This window comes from Tachysurus fulvidraco, chromosome 19 (assembly GCF_022655615.1).
Source record: "Tachysurus fulvidraco isolate hzauxx_2018 chromosome 19, HZAU_PFXX_2.0, whole genome shotgun sequence".
In the NCBI taxonomy this organism is placed as follows: Eukaryota; Metazoa; Chordata; class Actinopteri; order Siluriformes; family Bagridae; genus Tachysurus; species Tachysurus fulvidraco.
The window spans coordinates 3,237,946-3,265,556 of record NC_062536.1 but is presented as its reverse complement, the minus strand read 5'-3'; the positions used below and the strand labels follow the sequence as shown (position 1 = coordinate 3,265,556).

Genomic DNA, 27,611 nt, shown 5'->3' with positions numbered 1-27,611 from the left:
AAAATGTTTTATAAAAAGTACAATGCCTATTAAAACACTTTGTTTTCTTTCTGTGGATGGAGGTCTAAGGCCTCACAGCCACAACATCTTTGTTCTCTCCCTGTAACAGGAGAACTTGCCGAACTTCCCTTTTGAGACTTAATGCAACTTTATATAAAGTGGCTTGTGATCATCTCTGTTTATCTGAGGGGATAAATATTAGAACAAGACAATATAGTGTGATTTCTACCTGTAATGATTGAACAGTTTCGACTGTCCACTGTACATGTTCATCAAAATGTCTTGTTCCTTCTTTTAATCGCTTGCACCTCTTTCCTTTCAGCTCAACATTTGGCGCTATGGAGACTTCCGTGCCGATGACGCAGATGAGTTTGGATACAGACGCTAAGTCCTGCTAGTCCAAAGATGTTATGGAGGATGCATTAACAGAGAAACAAGAAAATATTTCAACAATCTTATTATTGGTATCATTGAAACATTCACCTCTTTTTTTTTTCCATGCTTGGCGCATTTAGTCTTTTCTGCTCTCTTTTTTAAGTGAGTACAGGATTTACATGAAGATGCGTATAAAAGGACCAATTTACCATATGATACGATATTTTAGCCAATTTTCATTTCAATTTCCATGATTCCTGGAGCACTTACAAAACACACTGTATTGTACAGCTTCAGTAGAGGGTTTTGCACATCTTCCTGAGAAAATGCTTCCTTAATTATTAAATAATTTTCAATTTATGAATTTATATGGATATTATTTTGAAGTTAGGTAAGCACACTCAAAATGAAACTGAGTGTATTTTTTATGTACGAGTGTTTTGTGTAAGGAAAGTTTTTTCTCTGTGTGGCAAAAAAAAGAAAAGCTGCCAATGCCTTGACAAGCATTTGTTCAATTTTTCTGGCTCGTTTACATATAACAGTAGATTTCTTTGTGTCCTCCATGTATCTTACTCACTTCTAACATATACAAAATAGTGTTTGAAATGATTTCCTTCCAAGATAGACTTGGTCATTGTATTTAAGTCTGCTAAATAAAAATGAGCAACAACATTTTGTCTGTCTCACTGAGAATTTAATGGATTTATTTTGTATGCTATATTTCCATTTCCACACAAATGCAGGATACTGCATGTCTTCATACAAATATATTATATGTTGATTAGGATTTTCCATAAATGAATTTAATCAAAAATGGTGCAACTTGACCAGACCAGCACAGAAAGCTGATGTTGCATGCAGTTCATTTTGGATGTTTAAAAAAGAAAGAAAAAGAGCTCACAGATTATATGAGGCATAAATGATATTAATGCAGTTGCTATAATGCAGATTTAACCACAATGTTTGTTTTAATTAATAAACTTTAAGGTATTAAAAATTCCCAGATTTCCCTCAGGTTAGTTTTAGAGAGTGTAAAACTTAAACAAAACCATCATCACAACATTTCCCTAACACAAGCTGTGGGTGGATAAAACCATCTGTGATGCTCTGAGATCTCACACTGCTGCCTACAACATAGGGCTCAACACTGAGAACATGGACAAGTACAAAGCTGCATACTACATTAAAGGAGGAAATGTCAGTGCTACAGAAGAAAACTATAGACCAACATGGTGTCTCTAGAAACCTGTGAAGAGACTAAGAATAATTAGAAACTATAAAACTCGATCCTCTTCTGGCAGACAAGCTAAATACCTTTTACGCTCACTTTGAGGCTGCAGCTAACAGAACTAGTGGTGCTAACAGCATGAACAGTGCTATAAGTAGCATGCATGTGGAGAGTGCAAGAGTGGGAAACACATTCATCATCTCGGAGCACAATGTGAGGAAGGCTTTCAAGAGTGTGAAAACCAGGAAGGCAGCAGGACCAGATGGCATCTCAGGTCAGGTCCTTAGAGCCTGCACTGACAAGCTAGCCCTCTTGTTCATGGAGATATTCATGAAGGTTCACCCTGGATCAGTTAGTAATCCCCATGTGCTACAGACAGTCTGCTATTGTTCCTATCACAAGTAAATAACCCCAGACTGCCTGCCTGAAAGATTTTGCTCAGTAGCCCTAACCTCAGTATTGATGAAGTGCTTTAAAAGACTAGTCAGAGATGTCATCGCCTCTTCGACACCTGACACCGTGGACCCATTACAATTCACACGCTGTCCCAATCACTTTACTGATGACAGTGCTGCTTCCTCTGTTATACAGCCAACTCACCACCAAATTGGATGTCCTGGGGCCTGGGACGTAGATTCTGTGCATCTTCTGTATGTTCGGCTACTGGGCAAAATCTGAGTTAACAGTGGACTTCAGCACTAAGTAGGAGAAAAGCAACCACCCTATTAACAACCTCAGTGTAGATAGTGAACAGTTTCAGATACCTGGGTATTCATATCACACAAGAACTCTCATGGACCGGTCACATCAACACCCCGGTAAGGAAGGCCTCAGCATATTTACCTCAATTAAGGGACTGCTCCAAGGTTCTGAGGAAGGTCCTGCGCCACCGAGAGCATCCTGACGGGAAGCATGGTTTGGGAACAGCACCGATCAGGATAGGTGGGTTAACCAGAGGGTGGGATTATCAGCTGAGTATACCATCTGCTCTGAGCTCCCTGACCTGCAGTGTATTTACAGCAAGTGTTGCCAAGATGATATTGAAAGACCTCAGCCATCAGATGAAAGAGAAAGACCATTGAGAGTTACTCTGTAATTAGAAAGCTACATGTGGTCCTTATACAAGCACTTCTGTCTTGGCAGAATTTGAAGTTAATAACCATCTGATGTCTAATGTCCTTTACTCCTTCTTCAACTTTATGAAGCTGGTGCCTCTCATCTGGTTATGCTGAAACATATAACTGCCATCAGCATAACAGTTATAGCTCATATAATGTTCATGAATACACCACCACCACCACCCCCAATAAATAAATAAATAAATAGCTATGCTACAAGCCTGGAAAAGCACAAAAGAAGAATGCAACAGTTTGGTTATGTCTGTAGGTCACCGGCAAAAAGAGAATCTGTTCCTATAAACTTGGTTAGTCTTCCATCAAAGTTTTTAAACACGATTTGATGTAAATAACATAAAATGAATGAGATGATAGATCAGAATTTTAGATTTCATTTCATGATCTCAATCCCTAATATCTTCAGTGTAAGCAAAATACCTTGTTATTAAGGGAACTGTACAAATATTGCACCTAATATACAAACATTGCAAGATATTTTTTTTAGCAGTCTTGATGGTACATTGCAGCATCCTCTTCTCTCTCAGGAGCCTGCACCAAATGAGATAAGGCAGACATAATGCTTCACATATGCTTTCTATAGTAGTAATATAGAAAGTGACATGACATACAGCTAAGTACGGTGACCCATACTCAGAATTCGTTCTCTGCATTTGACCCATCCAAAGTGCACACAAACACACAGCAGTGAACACACACACACTGTGAACACACACCCGGAGCAGTGGGCAGCCATTTATGCTGCGGCGCCCAGGGAGCAGTTGGGGGGTTCGGTGCCTTGCTCAAGGGCACCTCAGTTGTGGCCGGCCCGAGACTCGAACCCACAACCTTAGGATTACGAGTCAGACTCTCTAACCATTAGGCCACGACTTGCCCCACTTTTTTTTTATGATATAGTATATAATTGAGTATAGTATATGTTTGTGTTCAATTAATAACCAGTTAGAATAAATTTAAATAAACACAGAAAATCCTTACACATTTTAACTCCCTCCTTTTCCTCTATATCAATGTTTTACCACTGTAACACTAGCTCAGAAAAATCTCAGGATGTGTGATTAAATTTCTCCTCACAGCTAAGGACATATACAGTATTACATGTCAATATTACAGCTCATGTACTGATGGAATATATCTTCAGAAATGATAAAGGTCTCAGTAAAATCTACTATTCTGGCAACTGCATATGTAAACATGCAAAATCAGGGCATTATAAACATGTAAGTAAATAACTTTCAGTAATGCTTCTAATTATACTCAGTAATATAGTTACACTCGCATGGTTAAAGTGACACGTCACATATCCAACACTGATAAAGATAATCAATCACAGTAATGTATCTGGATAGCAGACATAGTATAATAATTCCTTGCACTAAGCATTATAATATAGGATCTACACACAAGTATTACAAAAATGCCCAATAGTAGGACATCATTCTGTCCGTGATCAGTTCTGCCTCTGTTCCGTCTCGCTGAGCGATGTGTGGCTTGTGCACTGATCCCCACATGTCCTCCTTACAATGAAAAACCCATCTCTACATACCTCTTACTTTCTTATGTGGTAACCCATCCTTGCTCAAGTCCATACTTTAATTTTCTTTTCGTTTAGTTTGGCTTAGAATTCATGCATGAATATTATATATGAATATACACACTGTGAGGGAACAGTTCCCATTATCCTATGAGCCATCATATTTATCATATGTTTATTTCAAATATTAGTGGACAGCTATACAAACAGCACTCACATGTAGAGTATAATATACAATTAGATGTGATTTGCATCTATGTTAATGCGGCACTTTGAATCAAATTTGTGGATGAATTGTGCATTTAAATATAAATACAGCACCTAGACACACCCACCTGAGAGCATGGATTTGAGGACATGTACCTGGGAAGAAATTCCTTGCAAAAAAATCACCAAAGCACTCTGCCACTTTACATGTGCTATGTATGTAAGTATATATTTTTGTATGTATTTCCACAACTAGTATTTTCATCAAATTAAATGGTGCATGTGCTCATTTCACCGATGCTGTCTAAATATCACATAGTTTGTGGCAGAATGACAAATTTGAAAAGATAAGCAATAAATAAAAGTTTACAGTTAACAAACTAATCAAGAGAACAAGGGAACCAATCACATCATGCATATATCATGCTCCTGTGTATATGTGTACACAATCGTGTGGTGCAGCTTTAAAGAATTAAATTAATAGAACTAATAGAAAATAAGTTTCTGAAAATGTCAGAGCTTTATGTACTCACTCTCACTTTCTCATGACAGAGACAATAGGATACTACATACAAGCTTTGTAACAGAATTTATAATCATCATTTTATAAACAGTGGGAATTAGCGACATCATATGGATATATAGCTAAATGAGAATATCGCTACTAGTATTTAAAATTTTACCCTTGAAACAGAAATAAATATTTTAATTTAGTTACTTTGTCAAGTTTTAAATGACTGTAATTGTGTCTGTCTTGTAATTATTTTGGTAACACAGTTTCTGTAACCCCATCTGTCCACACCAGTCATCTTTCTGTGTCGATGGTCTCTGCCTCAATGCTGTCACAATTATGCATTCCTGGCTCTACAGGACATAGCTCACCTGGCATGGGCAGTGGTTATTGCCAAGTGCCACTCGCTCCAAGTCCATGGAGTGCACAAAAGTGAAGATTGAGTTATATTGTTAATGCACACATCTGCCACCTGGAGCTAGTGTTTGCAACAAACAGTGACCAATATCCTCGTCCATCCCAAGAATTGTCATCTCCTTCAGCACAAGATCCTGTTCTTTACTCATGTGGTCAGTAGTGAGGGGGTTGCCTCAAACCTGGAGACATTAGTACACCACAAAGCATCAAAAGGATTACAAGCTCCTTATGCTTAGTGCCCTATTACTGGTACTTTGTTGTTTTAGTGCACTATTTGACAGTGAAGGGTACTGAGTACCTGTGGACTGCGACATCCCAAGCAAGAGTCCACTGGGTTTATGTTGGCCATGACGACCATAGACCTCATGTTCAGTCTAGTCTGCAACCTTGCAATGAGGCCATATTGCTTAAGACTTGCAGTGCCAGGGGAAGCCGCTGGTGCTGCACATCTGTAAATGGCTCTGCAACCTACAGTACAAAAAAGGGATTCTGCCCTAATTTCCATGCAAACTGAGCCATATTGGGCACTATGTTGGGGTCACTGGGTCAATTAACCATTGAGGCTTGTGCCAGCCACACTGCAGTTGCAAATATGGTAAGTGTCAAACTGGTAAACATAAAAATAGTATCTACCAGCAGCTGATTGTATTTGTTGAAAATTAAGAGTTAATTGTTTTTTGTTTTTGTTTTTTTTTTGTTTGTTTTTTTCCTGTTTCCTTGGTATTTGAACATTGGGTGGCCATATAAATAATACAACGTTTTTTTTCTACCTCCTTCATGTATTTTGATTGGTTTTTGAAAAGTTGAGAAATATGTGTTAAGAAAAAGTAGTTATTTATATATAATTGAGTAATGATTTGCATATTTAAGAAAAAGATAATTAAACAGTTATATTGTTGTTATAATTAATAATATTTTTAAAGTCAAAAATAACCTATTTGGATTTATGAGAATTTGAGAGACAGAGCTCTGCCAAGGACACATAATTTCTACCACTCCAACCATGTCTAGATGGAGCTCAGAGACTTTGTGCACATGGGTATTGTCATACCCATGTGCACCCATGTATGTGTGCTGGTTTATACACTGTGTAAAGTCTGAACACACAGTGGGTCAGTGTGGACATGTGTGCTGGTTTATATACTGTGAAAAAGTCTGAACACACAGTGGGTCAGTGTGGACATGTATGTGTGCTGGTTTATACACTGTGAAAAAGTCTAAACACACAGTGGGTCAGTGTGGACATGTGTGCTGGTTTATACACTGTGTAAAGTCTGAACACACAGTGGGTCAGTGTGGACATGTGTGCTGGTTTATACACTGTGTAAAGTCTGAACACACAGTGGGTCAGTGTGGACATGTGTGCTGGTTTATATACTGTGTAAAGTCTGAACACACAGTGGGTCAGTGTGGACATGTGTGCTGGTTTATATACTGTGAAAAAGTCTGAACACACAGTGGGTCAGTGTGGACATGTATGTGTGCTGGTTTATACACTGTGAAAAAGTCTAAACACACAGTGGGTCAGTGTGGACATGTGTGCTGGTTTATATACTGTGAAAAAGTCTGAACACACAGTGGGTCAGTGTGGACATGTGTGCTGGTTTATACACTGTGTAAAGTCTGAACACACAGTGGGTCAGTGTGGACATGTATGTGTGCTGGTTTATACACTGTGTAAAGTCTGAACACACAGTGGGTCAGTGTGGACATGTGTGCTGGTTTATACACTGTGTAAAGTCTGAACACACAGTGGGTCAGTGTGGACATGTGTGTGTGCTGGTTTATACACTGTGAAAAAGACTGAACACACAGTGGGTCAGTGTGGACATGTGTGCTGGTTTATACACTGTGTAAAGTCTGAACACACAGTGGGTCAGTGTGGACATGTGTGCTGGTTTATACACTGTGTAAAGTCTGAACACACAGTGGGTCAGTGTGGACATGTGTGCTGGTTTATACACTGTGTAAAGTCTGAACACACAGTGGGTCAGTGTGGACATGTGTGCTGTGGTGTAACGCCCCCCGTTACACCAATGTGCTTTGTGGTCATGTCACGGTTATTATAAAAATAAAAAGTTTTGTAATATTTCCCGCATGATTTTATTTGTATTTTTTTCAGAAACAAACCGCTTCCGTTTGCCGTGTCCCACATCCGGAAGGGTGGGAACCTGTCTTAAAGTTCTGCAAATCACATCAGTTCGCGTCAGCTTCAGGCGATTTTGAGTGATTTTCTTTCTTAAAGCGTTGAAAAGTTCCACGGCTTGTGATTAATAACCGGTGTTAAGTGTAGTAAGATGGCGTGTGTTGGTTTGATGTTGTTGTGTGCCACAGATCACCTGTAGGACTTCACACGCCCGCACTTCTCCTGCCTGGATTACGGCTGTTATTGTGCCTCATACCGCTGACACACCGCTCGTCTCTCACCGAAGGTAATTTTCATCAGTTTGACGATTTAATGTTATTTTCAGTGAATCATGACCTGCGGAGTTAAAAAGGTGCTTTAAGGTGTGTAAAGTGTTTCGCTTGTTTATGGCTTACAGTTGGAATGATTAGTGTTCGACCGGAACGTAAAACACTTTCGTTATCTGTTATTTTACCTTTTTATAATGAAGAATTTCTTTGTTCATTTTAACTTTAACTCCCACTTTGACAAGACGGTAGTTTCTGTAAATATCCCCGAAACAAGAAGTAGCTGAGTTCACCAGTCTGTGTAGAACAAATGTGGACGGTTTGTGTTTAGAGTTTGTCTGTGCTTTGTTATTGAAAGGCGACATGTTTACTGTAACATTACATATTATTCACTGATCCGTGTTTATGGCTCTCTAACGCTGACACTGCGGCATAATACAGAACCTGTTTATTAGGCTATAGGCATTTAGATCATCACAAGACAGCACAAATTCAACGCCAAGTGCATCAGCTAGGACAGGAGCTACAAGGGACACACCACACAACACAGGGGACACACCACACAACACAGGGGACACACCACACAACACAGGGGACACACCACACAACACAGGGGACACACCACACAACACAGGGGACACACCACACAACACAGGGGACACACGCAAACAGGGGACACACGACACAGGACACACGCAACACAGGGGACGCACGACACAGGACACACACCACACGACACAGGACACACGCAACACAGGGGACACACACCACACAACACAGGACAAACACGCAACACAGGGGACACACACCACACAACACAGGACAAACACGCAACGCATGGGACACACACCACAGGACACACACCACACAACACAGGACACACACCACACAACACGGGACACACACCACATGACACAGGACACACACCACACGACACAGGACAAACACGCAACACAGGGGACACACACCACACGACACAGGACACACGCAACACAGGGGACACACACACCACACGACACAGGGGACACACGCAAAAAAGGGTCACACACCACACACAGGGGACACACACATGGGGAATCTTGTGTATAAATTATTACAGGATGGTTTATGCACGACACATGTAGGCTTTGAAATTGGTTATTTTTCTACATATTCTTAATTATTACTATTTTTTGTTTCACTTTTTTTTATTGGTGAAAGGTGAAAATCAGAGTGACACAAAAAGCAGTGTCATGTTCTGAAAGTGCTTTGTCACAGGCAGACTAATGCACTTGGGCAGAAGTGGAATATATGAAATAAACTTCATGCCTACTGTACATCACATCACTTTGTGTTTGATTAGATTAGAAGAAACAGATTTATAACAAAGAAATATAATATTATTTTTAAACAAAAATATTAAATTTTTAAATTAAGGATTTCTTTGTTCATTTTAACTTTAACTCCCACTTTGACAAGACGGTAGTTTCTGTAAATATCCCCGAAACAAGAAGTAGCCGAGTTCACCAGTCTGTGTGTAGAACAAATGTGGACGGTTTGTGATTACAGCTTGTCTGTGCTTTGTTATTGAAAGGCGACATGTTTTACATTAAATATTATTCACTCCTAAAATATGTCCTCACTTCCTGTTTGGTGGCATCGCTGTTAGATTTGTTTGTGTTTTATGGATGAACTGTCCTGCATATCAAAAATAAAAAAAAGCAAGTTTTTTCAGGTTGGTCTCACAATGCTGGATTCAAATAAGGTAGATTTATGGGTAAATTTGTAGAAATATGTTTTGAGGAAAAATGGCAAATCTTTTAATATTGCAGAAATGATTATCATAGTAACCATTAAACTCTGCATGATCCAGAGAATCAGAGTAAAGTGGAATTGGATTTCTAAATAGTTTAGTTGCCGAGTTGTTCTTGCGAACATATGTCCTGTTGGTGGTAGATTGATTGAGGGGTTTACACTATTATGGCTGCTCTTACCCTTTTTACACTATTAGAATATATGATAGACTTAATGATTTTCACTTTAACCACTTGAACTCGATTACTCGACATAAACAATTACACCAACCAATAAGATCAATGTATATTTTTATATTTGATATGTCATTTACTTGACAAACAAAAGAAATGTGTAACACTAAGGCCCCCATTCCTGAGTGGAATACAATAGAAAAGACATGTAAGAATATGGGGAAATGATTGGCCACAGCATTAAAAAAAAATTTAATTGGATTAGATTGGATTGTAATAATGTTTTTTCTTCAGACACTCAGAAATATTTCCATCTCTGTTAGGAAATAGATTAAAAACAACATATTTCATATATGATGGAGGCAAATCCTCTAGAAACCAATTAAACTTGATGCCTTGTCCAATTCACATAAGACGTCATTTCACTCTCTGCAAAGATGCTGATCCTGCAATACTGTTCTTCCCCTGTCAGACCTGAAAAGTTATTTTTGAAGACAGATGATGACTCACATGGCATCATGCCATTTATATGACAGTTAAAGTAAAGCCTGGCCCAAGTAGATCTATGTGGCCTCCTCTGATGCTCCTCCTGTTGATGCAACCAGAAAATAACATCTCTGAACTGCATAATATGTCCTATTGTAGAAGAAACCAAACAATATCTTTGATATTCAGAATTATTTCATGGGGATGTTGTCACTCCAAGGAGTGTGATTTGAGGACTCAGCTCCTCTTGGGATAGTCTTTAATCCGATCACTTGTTTTTGGGATGGTGCAGACAGCCTTGCTGAGTAAGATTATTTGTTTAGGCAGGTAATGTTGCATTACACAATGCATTGTGAAATAATGAGTACAAGTGGAAAGAGGGAGCGACGCTTATTATTACAGCAAAAGAGAAATAAATCTAGGATGTCAACAAGCTTATGAGTGTAATGAACCAGTATCCTCAAACCTTTGCCCATTTAATGTAGTGCATTTTGGGTGTTTAGTGTTGTGTGGTGCTGTTAGGTGGTGAAAAAATCAAGTCTTTCAGACTGGAACATGTTTTCTATTAGCACTGACCTGTATTTGTAAGGGGAAAAAGGAAAGAAAATGTTGATATGAAAGGATTAAATGGATAGCACCAATTTGTGTTTTTTAACTGTTATGTAGTTGGTGAATATTACAGCTTTGCTTATGTTGTATGGCTGCAGGAGACCTGCTGCTAGTGTGGGACATCTGTTTCTGTTACTGTTTATTGTCTTTTGTGTATTGCATTTTTTGTACTTTTTGTATTGTCTTGTAACTTTGTCTGCACTGTTTTTTGTCCTGCACTGTCTTGTTTGTCTTGTCCTGCACTGTTTGCACCAGGTTGCACAGTTGCACTTTATGTGGCTAAGACTACTTACATATCCTTAGCCCTGTCTTTGTTTTATGTAGCACCCTGATCCTGGAGAAACGTTGTCTCATTTCACTGTGTACTGCAACAGCTATATATGGTTGAAATGACAATAAAAAGCTTCTTGACTTGACTTGTGCTTTACATTATGCTGTTGCCTCAATGACATAACTTGTGTTTTCACAAGTTACACAATTGAGAAATGTATTTGTGTAAATATTTGTCTGTGGCAATGTGAGAAACAGTGAGTGTGAAATGCCTGTGGTTTAACCATGCTTATTATATACTGTATAGCTTCAAGGGTTAGGATAATTTTTTTTATAGCCAGATCCTGATTGACTTTTCCAAAACATTTTCTCATACAGTACATAATTTATCTCAAAGACAAAGGAGCAAGTACAGCATTTTTAAATATAGAAACAGGTGTATTTACATTAAGATCAGTTGACACTGTAATTGCACACCGGTCACAATAATTGAAACTAATTATGTGACTGGATTCAGACTGGATGTGAGTGTGGTCTAATTTCCAATCACTATTCCTGGCAAATAAGTACTTTTTTGTTTAACCTGCAGGATTCACATCCCAAGTCTTGTGCTTTAGTAGTCTAAAGTGTGATCAATGATTCAAAACAAACTGCTAACACAACTGACTGTTTTATTAAGAGAAAATTGTGGAAAGGTTTGGGTTGAGCAGGTCGATCAACAACCCAATTGAGCAGCATTTAACCTTCTGAAGAGGAGAATAAAGGTAGTAGTAGAATAGTATAATAAGGTAGTAGAATAAAGGAATGAACCTCCAAAACAAACAAAGAAAGAGGTTGTGGTAGAAGCCTGGACAAGCATTACGAAACAAGAAGCCGACAGTTGTGATGCATCTTTGAAGTTGACTGACCTCATTACTAATGTTGATGTGTCAAAGTAGTACCAGTTATCTAGTTTACGTACGAAACACAAGGGCACTTGCAGGGCAAGATTATCACCACAATGTTTATGGCATATTTATGCAGAAATATAGGAATTGCTAACAAACTTTCAAGCAATGTTGTGAAAGTTTCTGCCTTTAAGTTTTTTCTACTTTATAGTGTGTGATATCGGTTCCATGTATAGATATATATAGATGTCTAAGCATCACTTGACCTAAGCATCTGTTATTGAAGTTTCTGCTGAAGCATCTTTTTATTACATTATATAGCATTTTGTTCTGGTCCACTCCACAGAGCAAAAACTATGGCAATATTCCATGTAAAATGTCATTTTCTGTTTATTTCTTGTTTATGGAACTATTATACAAGTGCATTATTGCAGTTGTCTTGTTCTACTCAGTATTGGCATTTAGCCTTAACTATTTGAGGTAGCCTGCTATTTCAAAGTAGGCATAGTGGATGAGAAAAGGCAGTTTACTCAAGAAATGCAGGCATGAGACCATTCAGTGCTTTATAGGTCAGTGTTCTGGGTTTAGTTAGGACTTCAGCTTCTGTGTCCTGGAGTGAACTGGAACAACCAGACAATAAAGTATTACAATAATCCAACCTAGAGTTAACAAAAGCATGAACTAGTGTTTCTGCATCATGTAGTGACCTCATATTTTTTATCTTAGCAATATTTCTCAAATGAAAGTAGGCTACCTTTATGACATTATCTACATGAGCTTCAGATGAGAGACCAGTATCAATAATCACACCAAGGTCTTTTTCTACTGCACATAATGAAACAAAGACCATCCAGAGATTCTCTGGAATCAGAAACCTTATTCTGGCTGTCTGTGGTCCTAGAACAAGCACTTGTGTCTTCTCAGAGTTCAGCAGGAGGAAGATAATAAGCATCTACTGTCTATTGTCTTTTACGCATTCTTTTTTTAAGCTGGTGTCCCTCATCTCGCTGTGCTCAAACTGTGTTGGCAACGTAATGGGAAGCTTATGCCATGTTTAACCCAAACGTAGCATATATAGACAAAAAATCTGTGAGCCTAAAACTAAAATTTTTTTACCTGTTTATGATATAAAAGTCACCATTGACATCTACAAACTGATAATGATAAGTCACATAATAATTGAATCAGGAGAGGACTGAACCTTTCATTCCAACAACATTTTCTAGGCTGTCAGGATGACTAGTATGATCAATTGTAAAAAAAAATAACTGTAAGTATTAGGTTATGTACCACTTTTGCCACCGTCTCTGTGCTGTGATGAGGCCTAAATTGTGCCTGGTACATTTTATAAACGCTATCCTAATGTAGCTATGAGCTGTGCTTGATATGTGATTGTGAGGAGTGATGGACATCTAATGGAGCAAACATGGACAAACTCAGAGTTCATTTGCAAATTGTGAGGCAAAGCAATAATTCAACAGTGGCTTAATTACTTGGCTTCCTATTTGGAAACAAATGTTGTTATTGTTGTTGTTCTAGTTATTGGTGCATTTATTGATGCATGAAAAATAACAATTAAAGATCCATATTTGTGTTTCTGGATTTTCAAAACTTTCTTTGCTCTTTTTTTCACAGTTGTCTGAAGTCTGCCACAAATCACGGTGTACTTGAATAAATATTTGTGAACCTATTTTACTGGCACTTCTCCAGTCCGTTGAGAAGTTTACAGTTTGCACTATTAAAGCCCTAAATGCCATGAGTGCCCAGCCAAGGAGAATCCGTCTGAAGCCATGGCTACTGGCCCAGGTAAATATCAATATTATTCTCATCGTAATGTTATTTTTTGTGTAAATTGTTGTAAATGCCTTAAGTAAAATTGATATAGTTTTGATGTTTTCAAGAGGAAAAATAGTATCACAATATTCAGAAAGAATCCTCTTCGTTAAGGACATTCATAGTTTGTCCATGTGAACTCCCTACATGTAATTAACTCTGAGGTTGGCAGTTTTTTCAAAGTAGGGTTGTCTGAGACATGGTCAAGTAACATCTAGACACTGCCTTGAAACACATCAAACTGTCTCTAAACCCAGGAGGAAATGGGTGTTAATAAACGGCCATTTCTTTGCTGTCCAATTTGTTAATGTATCATGAAATCATATCTTCAAAATGTAATGTTTTTGTTAAAGGGATGTGCTTACTCACGTTTGCAAGTTTATTGCATTAATATTATATATAGAAATTTGGTCCTTAGCAAAAGCAGTGTAAAATACTGTCTCTGTTACTGCAAGTCTAACTCTTGTGCAACTTCTGTGTCTGCAGTTAAATTTGAGGTCTAAATACAGATGTGTGCAGTTTTGGTTTTAAATCCTTATTTCTTGCACTTTACTCTTAATACATACTTGTGTGAACAAACTTTTATTTTTTTCTTTCAAATTTTGTTACTTTTTGTATTACACAATGTAATAGGTATTCTGATCGTATAAATGGGAGTCTATAAATAGGGACATATTTATAATGTATAAATGCACAGACATGTTTCCTATCTCTAGGTGAACAGTGGGAAATACCCTGGCCTCAAATGGCTCAATAAGGAGTGCCGCTTATTTCAGATACCATGGAGACATGCCACACGCCATCTACCAACCCCTGAGGAGGAAAACACAATATTCAAGGCAAGTCTTTAAAGGCAACACTTTCATTTAGTTCCAGGATTATTAATATTAATTGTAGTTCATATGTAAATAAAAGTATGGGACTTTTTAAAGAGATTTAGCTTTCTGTTCCCTCAGAGTTAGGAGCTGCTCCTAACTAACTAACAAAGATATTTATATAGATTTAAATTGCATCTATATATTGATTCTGATGTCATAAAATCCATTGTGTTACTCTGATATCGCAGATTGCACTGAAATAACTAATCAGGAACTAGACACTACACATTCAATAAATGCAGACTTTATGAGAAACAGTATTTTAAACACATTAGTACAGAAGTGTTTTTTATCCCTTATTCTAGAAGACTGTCATCTTTGCTGATGGTTATTCATAGCTGGTCATAGTTCTGCTTTGGCTGCAAAGTGTGAGAGTCCTGTTTCAGGTCTGTTGTAGTGTTGCGGTGCATGCAGTCATAGTCTGTTAAATGTCTTTCTTACAAAGCAGCATGATCAGCATTTCTGTCTTTTATGGTTCTATATTTTGTAGGTCTTTATTTTTCAGGTCAGACTGCTGAAGCACAACACCATTTGAACAAATTGATTTCTGTATAATTAACAGGGTTGCCAGATATTTGAACTTCTTGTATTGTGGATAGATTCTGCAGATCAGCACAACACTGTTAACTTGTTTCCTCTGAAAAGATTAAGGGGAAAATGCATTTACAAATTTCTAAACATCAGGCTAGTTTCACAACTTATAGTCTGATTTTAAAGCTGTGGTTAAAGCCAGAGTTTTGCTAAGAGCTGCAAACCCTCACTCCAAGCTCCACAACAGTTCTGGTTTAAACAGCACACTTTTTGGTTTATCTAGTGCATACACCTAGTCTGTTTCTGTATTTGTATTCATCCATACAGCATTTATATTTTATGGATTTAGGACACATCTTAATAATATTAATATTAATGATAATATTCTTTGTAGTCGGTTAAATCCTAGTATTTCTAGTTTACCTTCAGGGGGTTTTCCACATTCTCATGAACCACTTTGCAGAAGTGAAAGTGCTTCAAGTTTCATTTCCCTCAGTACCATTTGCTGCATGAAGAAACTGGTCAAGAAGACGACCCTAAAACAACAAAATAATTTCAAACCATTTGCATACTACAATTTATGATATATTTCCCAGATTCACTTTTCAATTTGGTAAAATGGTTACAGTTTAATAGTTCTCACAGTTCAGAGCTGAACATACAGGTTCTTCTGATTTTTCTGAAAGGTTTTTATTTTTTCCAGGGTTTTGTTGTTTTGTACTAAGACCCTGAATGTGGCCTGAATAAATTGACAATAAGAAAATATGAGCTATGCAGGTTCATTTTTTGCTATTATTCCTCCCAAGGCCCTTAAAATGTTTTTTTTTTTTTTAAAAAAAAAAAGGCCTGGGCCCTGGAGACGGGGAAATACCAGGAGGGTGTAGACGAGCCTGATCCGGCCAAATGGAAGGCAAACCTGCGATGTGCACTCAACAAGAGCCGTGAGTTTATACTGAAGTATGATGGTACCAAGGAGACGCCAATGCAGCCTTACAAGCTTTATGAGGTGTGCGAACTGCCAGCAAATGGAGGTAAGAACTAGTGCACCTCACCAACATTGGTAGAAGTACAAATTTTTTTAAAATTACTTTTGTGTTACCCAAATTGTGTGTGTTTTGTTTTAATTATTATTATATTGTACATTTTGTTTGCTTTAAAAACTCAGTGTTTTATGCTTTTTTTTAGATGAGTGTGACAATGATGAGGAAGAGGTGAGCATTGCAGACAGAAACTGTTTACTGCACATAAGATTTAAATCATTTTTGCTTTATGCATATGTAGTCAGGATAGCTCTTTCAAAGTGTTTCTTATTCTTTGTTTCAGCTACCAAATTTTGCACACCTTTCCATTAGTAAGTCCCTTTTTTGTTTTTGCACGTAACATTTGAGGGAATATTAAAATACATATACATAGTTTTAAGTTTTGCTATGTATAGTGTAAAAACTGCCACACATTTTAACTAACATAAATACTTTTAAAGGTTAAATTTGGATTTAAATGTTAAGCATATGACTATATGAGGTTAATTATATAAAGCATATGAGGTTAATTATATAAAGGTACAATCATGGACAAAATAAAGTACATTCTCTGTTAATTCTAAGCTTTTCAATTCCTTTGGATTGATCAATTTCCTTAATTTCCTGTCATCAGGACAGAAGTTGTGTGATCAACAATGCAAAAGTCTTTTGACTTTTTCCAACCGGATATTATTTTTCTTCTTACATACACAGTGCACTTTATTAGTAACACCTGTACAGCTACTCCATTTAATGATCACACCAGCCAGTTGTGTGGCAGCTTTGGAGAATGTTCACATCAGAATGGGGAGAAATGATCTCTGTGTTTTAGACTATAGAATCGTTGTTGGTTTGAGTATTTCTGCTTTTGATCTTCTAGGATTTTCACCCAGTCTATAAAGTTTACACAGAATGATGCAATAGATAAATGTGAGTTGCAGTTTTATGGACATTGTTGATGAAAAGTCAGAGTAGAGTTGTTGGAGCTGACAGAAAGGCTATAATAACTCCGCTAATCAGTCTACAATTGTGAAGAGCCGAAAAGCATGCTGAGGGGCAGAATTTGGCACCAACAGCATGGATCAATGGATCCAGCCCATCCCAGTTACTAGTTCTTCAGCCCATCCCAGTCATCAGATCTGAATCTCTTAGAACATTATTTTGATAGAATTGGGGATTTAATCCCAAAATCTGCAGGAATTGCATGATGCTGTCATGCCAACATGCATCAGAATCTCTTAGGAAGTCTTTCAACATCATGCCATGAAGATCTGGGCCTGTTTTGGGAACAAAAGCAGAATATACCCAGTATTTGACACACTGTTCCTAATAATGTGCACAGTGTGTGTAGAACTGATGGAGGCTGTACTTTATTTCTTTTTTTTTTTTTACTTCATAACTGTAAATGTTAATAAAAGTTAAAAATTGAGTTTTGTGAGTTGGCTGCATTTAACATTTAGATTTATATATTTAATATATATTTTATATTGGTTTCAGCTGACCCCAGAATATAAAAAGTTTAAGATTAATGTAAACATAAAATCCTGAAAAAATTCTAATACAGAAAATATTAAATAAACAAGATATAAAGTGTGAAATATATAAAGACACAACATCATATACATGTAATCAAAATTGTTTTAAGAGATTTGTCCATTGTAAATTACTACTTATTAATTATTTAATGTTCTATGACAGATGCTTGTATCACTGACCCTCCAAGCTACTCACCATTCCTTACCAACCAAGATACATTCCCTCTTTCCATCATGGGACCTGGATTTTCTGATCACAGTCAAATTGCTCCTACTGTGAAACAGGAGGAGCATCTACTCAGGGAAGCTGTTCTAAATGGACATGGTCTGGGCACCAGGGTCATGGCACCAGCTGCTCTTGCCCACACTGTTGAGATGCCAGACACCATGGTGGACAGTCCTATGCCAGAGGTGAGGCCTGAAGTAGAGAGCCAAGTGCAGCCATGCATCTCTGACCTGCTGAGCAGTCCTCATATGCTGCCCTGTAAGCATGGCATCTTTCTTTTATATTCTTTCTGTATATCTGTTCTTCTAATATTTTTTGTATCTAACCATCTACGTATAATTCAGCTGGTTTGTTTTAACCAGTCTTAGATTTTGAATCTCCAAATTTGGTATGGACAGAGCAATGTACTAATGTTGAGGCAGAATTTAGTACCTACCACATCTGCATCCAATCAACAGTTTATTTTACTTCTAGTCTTAATTAGCCATTATGTTCAATATATCTCATAGCAGAGCTTCACATGACCGCTAAAGACTAAGATCTGACACATCTATTATAAAATATTCTTATGTGCCATAAATACGAGAGTACATGCAAGAATGTGCACCAAAAGTCGACATGTGCTTGTGGAACATCCTATTCCAGATCTAAAGTATTAAAACCTCAAATTCGTATTTAAAGAAATTGTTTTATTAAAACGGTCAAGTTGAGTCATAGCATTTTAAATGAAGAAAGAAAGGATAACCGCTTCATAAGTAGTTGACAATGTAGCTCATCTTCTGTGCTGTAATGTGCAGCATTTCTGCTGTGTGGAAAGTTTTATCCTGTTATGACACACAGTATCTGTCCTGAAAGTGAGAAAACTGAGGGATATTATGAAAATGCATCACGTTTTGTTAAAATGGTAAGAGTACTGCCACAAGGTTGTCACTTTAAACAGGAATGAAATCTTAATCAAGAGAACCTGGTAAATATCAGAAATAAATCTTATAATTAGATGCTTATTTTCAGCTGCAGTTTTTCTGTTTGAGAAAAAAGAAATCAGTATTTTGCTCAGTCACATTAGATAGAAGATCTTTCCAGATAGACAGGTAGAAAACTTGGCAGTGTCGTGTCTGGTTGAACAGCTCTGTAAGAAAAGAAAATAAGCCTTTATTTTTCATGTAAACTTTTCAATACAGTGGCATTTTTTTTTATTAAGCTTCTTTGGAAGAACAGCGTAGCAGTGATATTTAAAGGGGGGTTACTGGGCTGTAAAGACTTGAGCCCATAACTTCCAGATCTATAGTCCAGATCCTTTATCGACGTGAATGAAATGAACGTCTTTAAATAAACAGCTGAATTACCTACAACATTTGTTCTCCCTTAACAACACCATTGCTGTTTTAGAGAAAGCTAATGACATACAAATGTGGTGATGTGTAGTGATTTAGCTTTAGTATGCTAATAAGCATTTTAACATGATAAAAACAAAATCTTTAAACATACCAAAAATGCATTTTCATGTTTTGAGCAAGAACCCAACAATTTCACATTTAATCGTTCCTATTGATGCTGGTAATACTCATATTCATAGGTAAGTATTACATGTGCTATTAATGTGAAAGGATATAATCTGTTATTTAGTTTGGCTTAATTAAAACCTTTTTACTTTATTAAAATGTGTCCTCAGAAATTTAATAAAACTACCCTGCATTTCAAATGTTAGAACTGAGTTTATCTGTTTGCTTGTGATGATGTTGCCCCTTCACCTTATTATAAAAAAGGAAACAGTGATGCAGTAAACCTCTATTTGATTTTGAATGCAGACCAGACGTTACGGTTCTTGTCACCTGTGTAGGCTTGTGTTGACTTTATAAGTAGGTATTTGTAAAATGACCTTCAGTACTGGTTATCAAGTAGCTTATTACTTCATTAAACTGTACTTATTTATGTATAATAAGTTGACAAATCCATAATGTGTTAAAAACGGATCAACCTGCAGATTATCATGCAGCATGATTTCTCATGCATTTCAGATCTATTCAAATAATACCTAGAAATAAAATAGCTTCAATTAATGCAGTGATCCAAGTCTTTCAAAAATACCTTAAGCATCACTGATATAGAAATCAGAACTTTTGCTAATATATATTTGATGAGACTTGTTTACTACTGATAAATGCTTTTCATTTGAAAAACGATTCCATTTCTCTTTCTTTCTTAGTAACAGACCTTGACATTAAGTTCCAGTATCGGGGACAGACCGTGGGCTCTATGACCGTGAGTAATCCTCAAGGCTGTCGGCTTTATTCTGGTAATTTGGCACCAACACCAGAGCAAGTGGAGCTGTTTGGGCCCATCACACTACACCAGGTGCTGTTCCCTGGAACTGCAGGGATCCAAAATGAGAAACAGCGCTTCTACACTGAGCATCTGCTAGACGTGATGGACCGTGGCCTTATCCTTGAGATACAAGGCCAGGACATCTACGCTGTACGATTATGCCAGTGCAAAGTATTTTGGTCCGGGCCGGGAGTGCCTGATGTGGGTCAGCCTAACCCAATGGAAAGAGAGCGCAAGATCAATGTGTTCAGTCTCAATAACTTCCTGCAGGGTAAGCTGAGCATTTGCTTTGTACTGATTAGTGTAACAATATGCTGCTATGGTGGTATTTGGAATATGGAAGTCTGTAAAGCCTTTTACTTTTATCTTTTACAGAATTAATAACAAGCGCTTAAGAAAATAGAATAATTTGAAATGTGCAAAATGAAATTTTAGCAATAGACTCTGTAAACTGCTTTAAACTGAATCAGTAGCCTGGAACTGTTAACACAAGCATTGTCACAAAACTACAGAACTCTTGTTTATAGCTGGAGACTGTAGTGGCAATAAAGAAAAAACTTCCTGTCACAAAAAAAGGAAGTAACCTTAAGAGGAACCAGACACATAAAAACAGTTCAGCAACATGGAATAGTGAGATTTTATTAGTATTGAGATTAGTATTGGGATTTGATAGTTTTGGGTTTGGATTCCACAGGCATACATGAAAGACACAATTAAACAAAAGTAATGCCACGTTGAACCCTAGTCACTCTTTTATTATAATGTGAACGGTAAAGCTCTTTTTGCAGAGCAGCTAATCTCTTGATCTCTGCCTGTTCTGCAGCATAGAGGACAGCTGATAATTTTTTTTTATTCGTAATGAGAGAAAATTGTCTCGTTCAGTGTCGTGTCTCACCAACTGTCAGTTATTTAAGGTGGTGCTTTCTCCCAGTTGAAAGACAACAGGGATGAAACATGCTACATAAAAAATATAATGGACTAAACTAAAGTAATTATATTTACTTTGAAAGATGAAATATTCCTTGAATATTGAAAGATACAGCACTTTATCCAATACTAGTAAAGGAGTCCAATCTTCACAAAAGACATGACATTCAGTGTCCCATATCCTGAAAGGCACCAGTGTGTCAGATCAGTTACTGTTAATATGTCAGTGGAACAATGGCAGTGAACAGACAGGCCTTGTGTCACAGTGCCATCTATCAGACTTGAGTATAACAGCAGGATTGACACAACACAACTTGATAAGTGTGTAATAAAAATAAAAATCGTTATCATGTAATACTTGATAAGCTTAGAGACATTATGTCCCTGTGTCAATCAAGCGGAGCGCTTACCAAAGTCACACAATATTTTTACAGCTTTTGGAACTCTGTGCACACATAAGGCACACCAGGTTATTAGGCGCACGGCCGATTTTTTTAGAAAATTTAAGGCTCTTAGGTGCACCTTATTATACGGTAAAATACGGTACTTCATGTAATATCATATATTACATTGTTAGAGAAATCTTTTTAATCTCATCTAGCTGTTTGCTAATAAAATCTGAAGTTGTTGTTCTTCGTACTCTTCTTCATCCTCTTCTTTGACGACTTCTTCGTCTTCAGTCCATTGGTCAGATATTAAAATGTTATAATGCTTATTATACTTGGCAATAATGATAATATGATGAAGAAAATGGACTAAAAATTGTGGAGTTTATTATAAAGATATACAGTTCACCACACCTGTTAGAGACATTTGTCACTTTAACGACATTTCCAGCTGACAAATATATTCCCTAATCAGGGATAACAAATCTCTCAAGTAACTTGGTGTTAATGACAAACAGACCAATGTATTACTTTAAAATTATCTTCAGTTTACCATCTCCATCAATTTGGGTTATCTAGAAATGTATTTTTCTGTTTTGGAGTAAGGGAAAAATGCACTGAATTTCTCCATCAAAATTACTTCATAGGAAGAACAGGAAGTTGCTAAATTTTTGATATTATCGCTTTCTTTTTCCCATCTGTCTTTAATGTACAGCGATGATTCACCTTGTAGAAGTTGGTAATAATCTTCAACATTGGCTGGGCCCTGTAAGCAGAGGAATTAACTAAACCTAATTTATTTAAACTTCATCAGTTTTTTATTTTCCGATAAATGCTGTTGGAGCTGAAAATATCTAAAGACATCCTCTAGAAGAACGTTTCAATTTAGAATCTAAGGATTTAAGTCTTAATAATTGTCCTTGATCAATGGTTGAACAATATGCACTGATCCCTTTCTTAGCCTATATTTTTTTATTCAATGCATATCTAGCGTAAATGAATTTGCTAGAAATGTAATGAAATTAAATTAAATGCTTAAAATGAGTATCATGAGAAACCCATTCATTTGAATACATTCAAAGAGTCCTTTAGGTTGTATACCTTAATAATCTTAAACCTTTTTTATTTAAAAAAAATATATATTTTAAAGAGTTACCCAAATCCATTACCATTACCCAAAACCCAATTAGCCTTATTTAAATTCTTGTCTGCAATCTCTGTCTTTCCATCTTGCTTGATATTCCGGATTGCACCAACGGACTTTTAGTCTCAGCTGTGCTGCCTGAAAATATATTTTTGTAAATGTGGAAGGGCCTTTTTTTTTCTTTACTCAACTGCAAGGTTTTAAATTTTACCCTTGGTTCCTTGCCTTGCCTTGCCATATGAATCAGGAGACCAGTTTATCCCGCTCTGAAAATTGCTTTTTGGACATGGTAAAAGGTAATGACTGGACAAGATAACGTATTCTTGGAAGTATGTTTTGCTTGACAGAATCCACCCTAGATCTCTTGTTGAAAAATGGTAAAAGACTCCATCTTCTGATATAGTTCCATTATTCCATCTTTTTAGTTTCATTATTGATGGGGCCATAATTAAGGAATTCTAACTCGTTCATATCTGTAGGGATATTTATTTTAATTAAGTAATTCATATATTTAAAATCCCAGTTTAAGGAATATCATTTTTAATTTCTGTTGGGGGTTATAATTAAAGGTTGATACCTGTGTTGTTTTTTTAAATATTAAATTAAAATATATTAAGGAGTGGCGACAGAGGACACACCTGTCTAGTGCCCCTCTTCAAGGTGAAGGTCTTTGATAGATTACCATTCATCATGTATTTGTTTTAATTTTAGTTTTTGTATCAGAGTCATGTGTCAGTGTTGTCTCTGTGTTGTCTCTGTGTTTAGTGTATTTATTGTAGCCACAACGGTACAATACCATACAGGGTACAAGACTATAAATGTTTTAAAACAGTATATAGTGGAAATACAGGACAAGCAAAAAAATCCAGACTAAAATGGAGCAGAAAGGGGCGCAAACATGAAGGTACCATGGAAGTGAAGGGAACACCAGCATTCCTCCACTTCATTATCAACAGATCTCTGTGATTATGAGAAGAAGGCATGGTGGACACTATCATGGTTAACCATAAGTCTCACTATGAGTTATGAGCCACAGACCCAAAGATCTGCACTTTTATGTACAAAGTAGCTGACTAGCATAATTATTCTTTGTACTTATAAATAAGTTGATGTGTCTTTTCCTCCTCTGACAGGACTCATCATGTACCAGAAGGGTGAGGTGCCGACTCCCCCACCTTTTGAAATTTACTTCTGCTTTGGGGAGGATTGGCCTGACAGAAAACCCAAAGAGAAAAAGCTCATAATTGTCCAGGTGTGTAAATTCATTTGTAACCCAGGAATTCACCATTTGCTTAAACTGAACAGTAATTAACCCTAACCCTAACCCAGTACAGCAAATGTACAGTATAGCCTATAGCTATGATTATTACACCAATTTCTAGACATTAACACTAACTATTTTAAGCTTGTTTTTAGTGGCTGATCCTGTTTTCTAATTTGAAGCTTTTAGTTCAGGTATATAGCAAAATTATCTGCCAATAGAATAAAATACACAGTGGCAAGAAAAGTAAGTGTATAAATATTCTGCAGTTATGTATAAATTTGTCTAAAAATCTGGTTTGATCTTCATCCAAGTTACAGTAATCAACAAACACTGTTTGAACTTAACACATTATTTTAGTTCTTTTACATATTTAATACATCATTCAGATATTCACAGCACAATTTGGATTATTAAGACCAGAATGTTAAACCTTAGGCTAATTACCTCATGTTAAAAAGAATGTTAAACCTTAGGCTAATTACCTCAACAAAAAATAATTGTGTGCTATATCGTGTGCTATTCTCAAGAAGTAACTGCTACTATGAACTATGCCTTGTACATGCCACCTTGTAGAACATAAAAAAAAATCTATTCAGAAATTGAGTATTCAGTAAAATTGGTTATTGTTGACTTGACCACTTTAGTTTGTGGAATTTAATGTAGGCATAACACTGTACTGCTCCACTATTTATGCTAATCCTGAGGTAATTTTTTTGGACATGACCCAAAATGAACCCAAGATATGCAGCCATATTTCATATGCATAAACGAGGCTTTCTCTTTATAGCACTTGGGATAGATTCCAACACAACCCTGACTAGTGAGTAAGTTTCCTGTTTGCTGGTTTGGTTCTGTGCACCAGATGGTACCCCGTAACCCATTAATTTTTTTAAATAAAATTGTGTCTAGTCATGAGCGTAACTTGTACACATTACTCTATTAGACTATAGTCTCTAGAGTCTCTATTAGTCTTGTCATTAAGTTAAAGTGACTGATATATTTAATTTTGGGTATTATAATGTTTCTCCAGTGATAACTGTTGAAATGTTTCGGTTGAACAAGATTAATCTGAGTAAATAGTAGAGGTTTACCTCTTCTGTATTTAAAGCAATTCCATTCCTGTTCCTTTCACTCAGGTCGTGCCTGTAGTGGCAAGGATCCTGACTGAGATGTTCTCCGGGGAGCTCTCATGGTCCACAGACAGCATCCGCCTCCAGATCTCCAATCCTGATCTTAAAGACCAGACTGTTGAGCAGTTCAAAGAGCTCCACAGACTCTTGCAAAATCAACAGGCCCAGGCCTCATGGCACCAGAACATCCACTAACAATACTCAGGCACGTCATCACGTGATCCTGCTGAGGAGGAATGTAGCTGCCATGTATGGTTTTAAAAGAGTGGATCAGCAACATTTGAACATGACACATTAGCTAATTAAAGAATCCCCCACAACAGTAAACATTTGTCCTCATTCTTAGAATGAATGTTGTCCCTTAGATTTGTTTGTGGTAGTAGGTTGCTGTTCAGGGAATAATACCGAAATGTTTACAACCCAAACTGCTTTGCAGATTTCATGATGCACCAAGTAACATGATGACAGACAGACCGAGAGAGAGACAGATCATCATCATCATTTTTTTCTAAATAGGCCATCAGAGATGGAATTAATAATAATTCAAGAACATTAATAATAATGTCAAACAAATTCCACTCATGGTCCTTGTTTCCATACCTGTATTTACTTGCAGTGCAGTCCTACTAAAACGCTACCTTTGGCACCACCAGGGCTTATTTAATTGTTTGAAACTTGCATCAAATTGTTTTGTGCTAAAATGTTTTATTTTAATTTTTAAATTGCTTGGCTTTCAATAAATAACATGAGACAAGTTCTAGAGTTCTGATTTTTTTCTGAACCTGAAATGCAACATACAAACACTAGTGTACATGGTCATAGTTTTTTCAACTTGCACTACAAACACATCAATGGTCAGGTTGAACACCATTTATGAGATGTGTCAGACTCACAAAAAATGCATATAGTATATACCATTCTTGCCACTTGGCAGCTGTGATTTCATGCAGTTATTTAATCAGCCAATCAATGTGGCAGCAGCAAAATGCATAAACTCATACAGATGCAATTGAGCTGTAGTTATTGTTCATATAAAACAAATTTGTTCACATGGTTGTTCAAAGGAATAATATTTTAGAGTAATAGGTATCTAGCATATAGCAATCAACAACATTAAGCTCAGGTGAAATTTAAATGCCAAAAGTTAGTTTGTCATTTTTATGATTAATATGTGTACAGTTCTTCCAATATGTATACAACATACCATGCAGGAATTACATTTATAACTTAATAGCAGACTGCAGATAAAAAAAAACAAAAACAAGCTTGTGCTGTTGTGTTAATGTCCAGTCTTTGTACGCTGCATGTTGTAATTTTTCCTTGAATACAATATTTACTAATTAGTGCATTGGTTTGGTGATTAGTGAATTAGATTCATTGTTCCGTTATGGACCCATGAACCATGTGAAATGTCCTGTCATTTATGTTGTGTTGAGCATCCAACATGATTTTTTTTTTTTTTTTTTTTTTTGCAATGCAAGTAAAGATGTAAGATGACATAATGTATAAAAAATAATGTGTATAAGAGCCAAGGACAGCAGCCATTTTACTGATACTACACCTGCAATTTATATTTCAACAGATTCTGAATTTAGAAATAGTAGTAAACCTGGTTTATACTACAGACCAATAACCACTGGATTACAGCTAAAATATTTTCATAAGAAAATATTGACTTGCATAAATTGTGGCGACTGTTATACAGTTTCCTCTTAAGGTATATGGGTATATGAGATCAAAATACTGAAGACGACTGATCAGAATTAAAAATGTATTTCCTGGTACTAAAACAATCCAGCTTTGATGACAGACTACACAATTTTCAGGACTCATGACACTGAAGAATAATTGTCACTCTGTACTGTATACTGTATGCATGAACACCATTAATTCAAGAAAATCCCTAAATTACAGAAAAACATTTGTATTTGAACTTTTGCAAATCCTGTGTTTATTTAAATTGACCCATAAAAAAAGCTGACCAACCTTCAAATCATATGATATACTGTGCTTATAGTGAACAGATTATGCTTTTATGTCTAAATAATGCAAGATTTTTTGTTAAGATTCACAAATTTAATGAAAGTTTTGTGAAAGTTTTGTTTCATATTAGTGGCACAAATATCAATAATATAAATATCACTAAAGAAATACTAAGTATGAAAAAATAATCAAAGCAAAAATTAATTCATAATTAAAGACCAGAGATACAATTTAGAATGACATCATATAAAAGAAGAGAGGGCCCTATGATTCCTATTGTGCCACATCCTGTGGACAAAGGCTTTACTTCTTTTCTGACATAACATCAGGGAGAATTTGAGGGATTTCTGTTAGTGAGTCACCAAGAGATCGCTTTGACTAAAAAGAGTTTCTG

At 36.5% G+C, this 27,611-nt stretch overlaps 2 protein-coding genes across 4 annotated transcripts in view; both read left to right on the top strand.

The window, feature by feature from the left end:
- The window catches only part of snd1 (staphylococcal nuclease and tudor domain containing 1), a 68,611-nt gene extending 67,564 nt beyond the window's left edge, over positions 1–1,047 (top strand). The window contains exon 24 of the mRNA XM_047803772.1: positions 323–1,047. Coding sequence (XP_047659728.1) covers positions 323–388 — 66 coding nt within the window. The 3' untranslated portion in view covers positions 389–1,047. The remainder of the gene's footprint in view (positions 1–322) is intronic.
- A 6,499-nt stretch (positions 1,048–7,546) lies between these two features.
- On the top strand, positions 7,547–25,988 carry irf5 (interferon regulatory factor 5). 3 transcript variants are annotated; one of them, XM_027151017.2, is made up of 11 exons: positions 7,547–7,837; positions 13,672–13,842; positions 14,586–14,708; positions 16,123–16,309; positions 16,464–16,489; positions 16,602–16,629; positions 17,996–18,316; positions 20,265–20,654; positions 23,974–24,092; positions 24,892–24,924; positions 25,241–25,368. In XM_027151017.2, exons 2-10 carry the CDS (start codon positions 13,792–13,794, stop codon positions 24,901–24,903), a joined length of 1,257 nt encoding a protein of 418 aa, XP_027006818.1. In that variant the 5' UTR covers positions 7,547–7,837; positions 13,672–13,791; the 3' UTR covers positions 24,904–24,924; positions 25,241–25,368. The 3 variants fall into 3 exon arrangements, with proteins under 3 accessions (XP_027006818.1, XP_027006817.1, XP_027006815.1); XM_027151016.2 differs by having other exon boundaries at positions 24,892–24,928; positions 25,241–25,367; XM_027151014.2 differs by lacking the exon at positions 24,892–24,924 and having other exon boundaries at positions 7,548–7,837; positions 25,241–25,988.
- Positions 25,989–27,611: the final 1,623 nt, after the last annotated feature.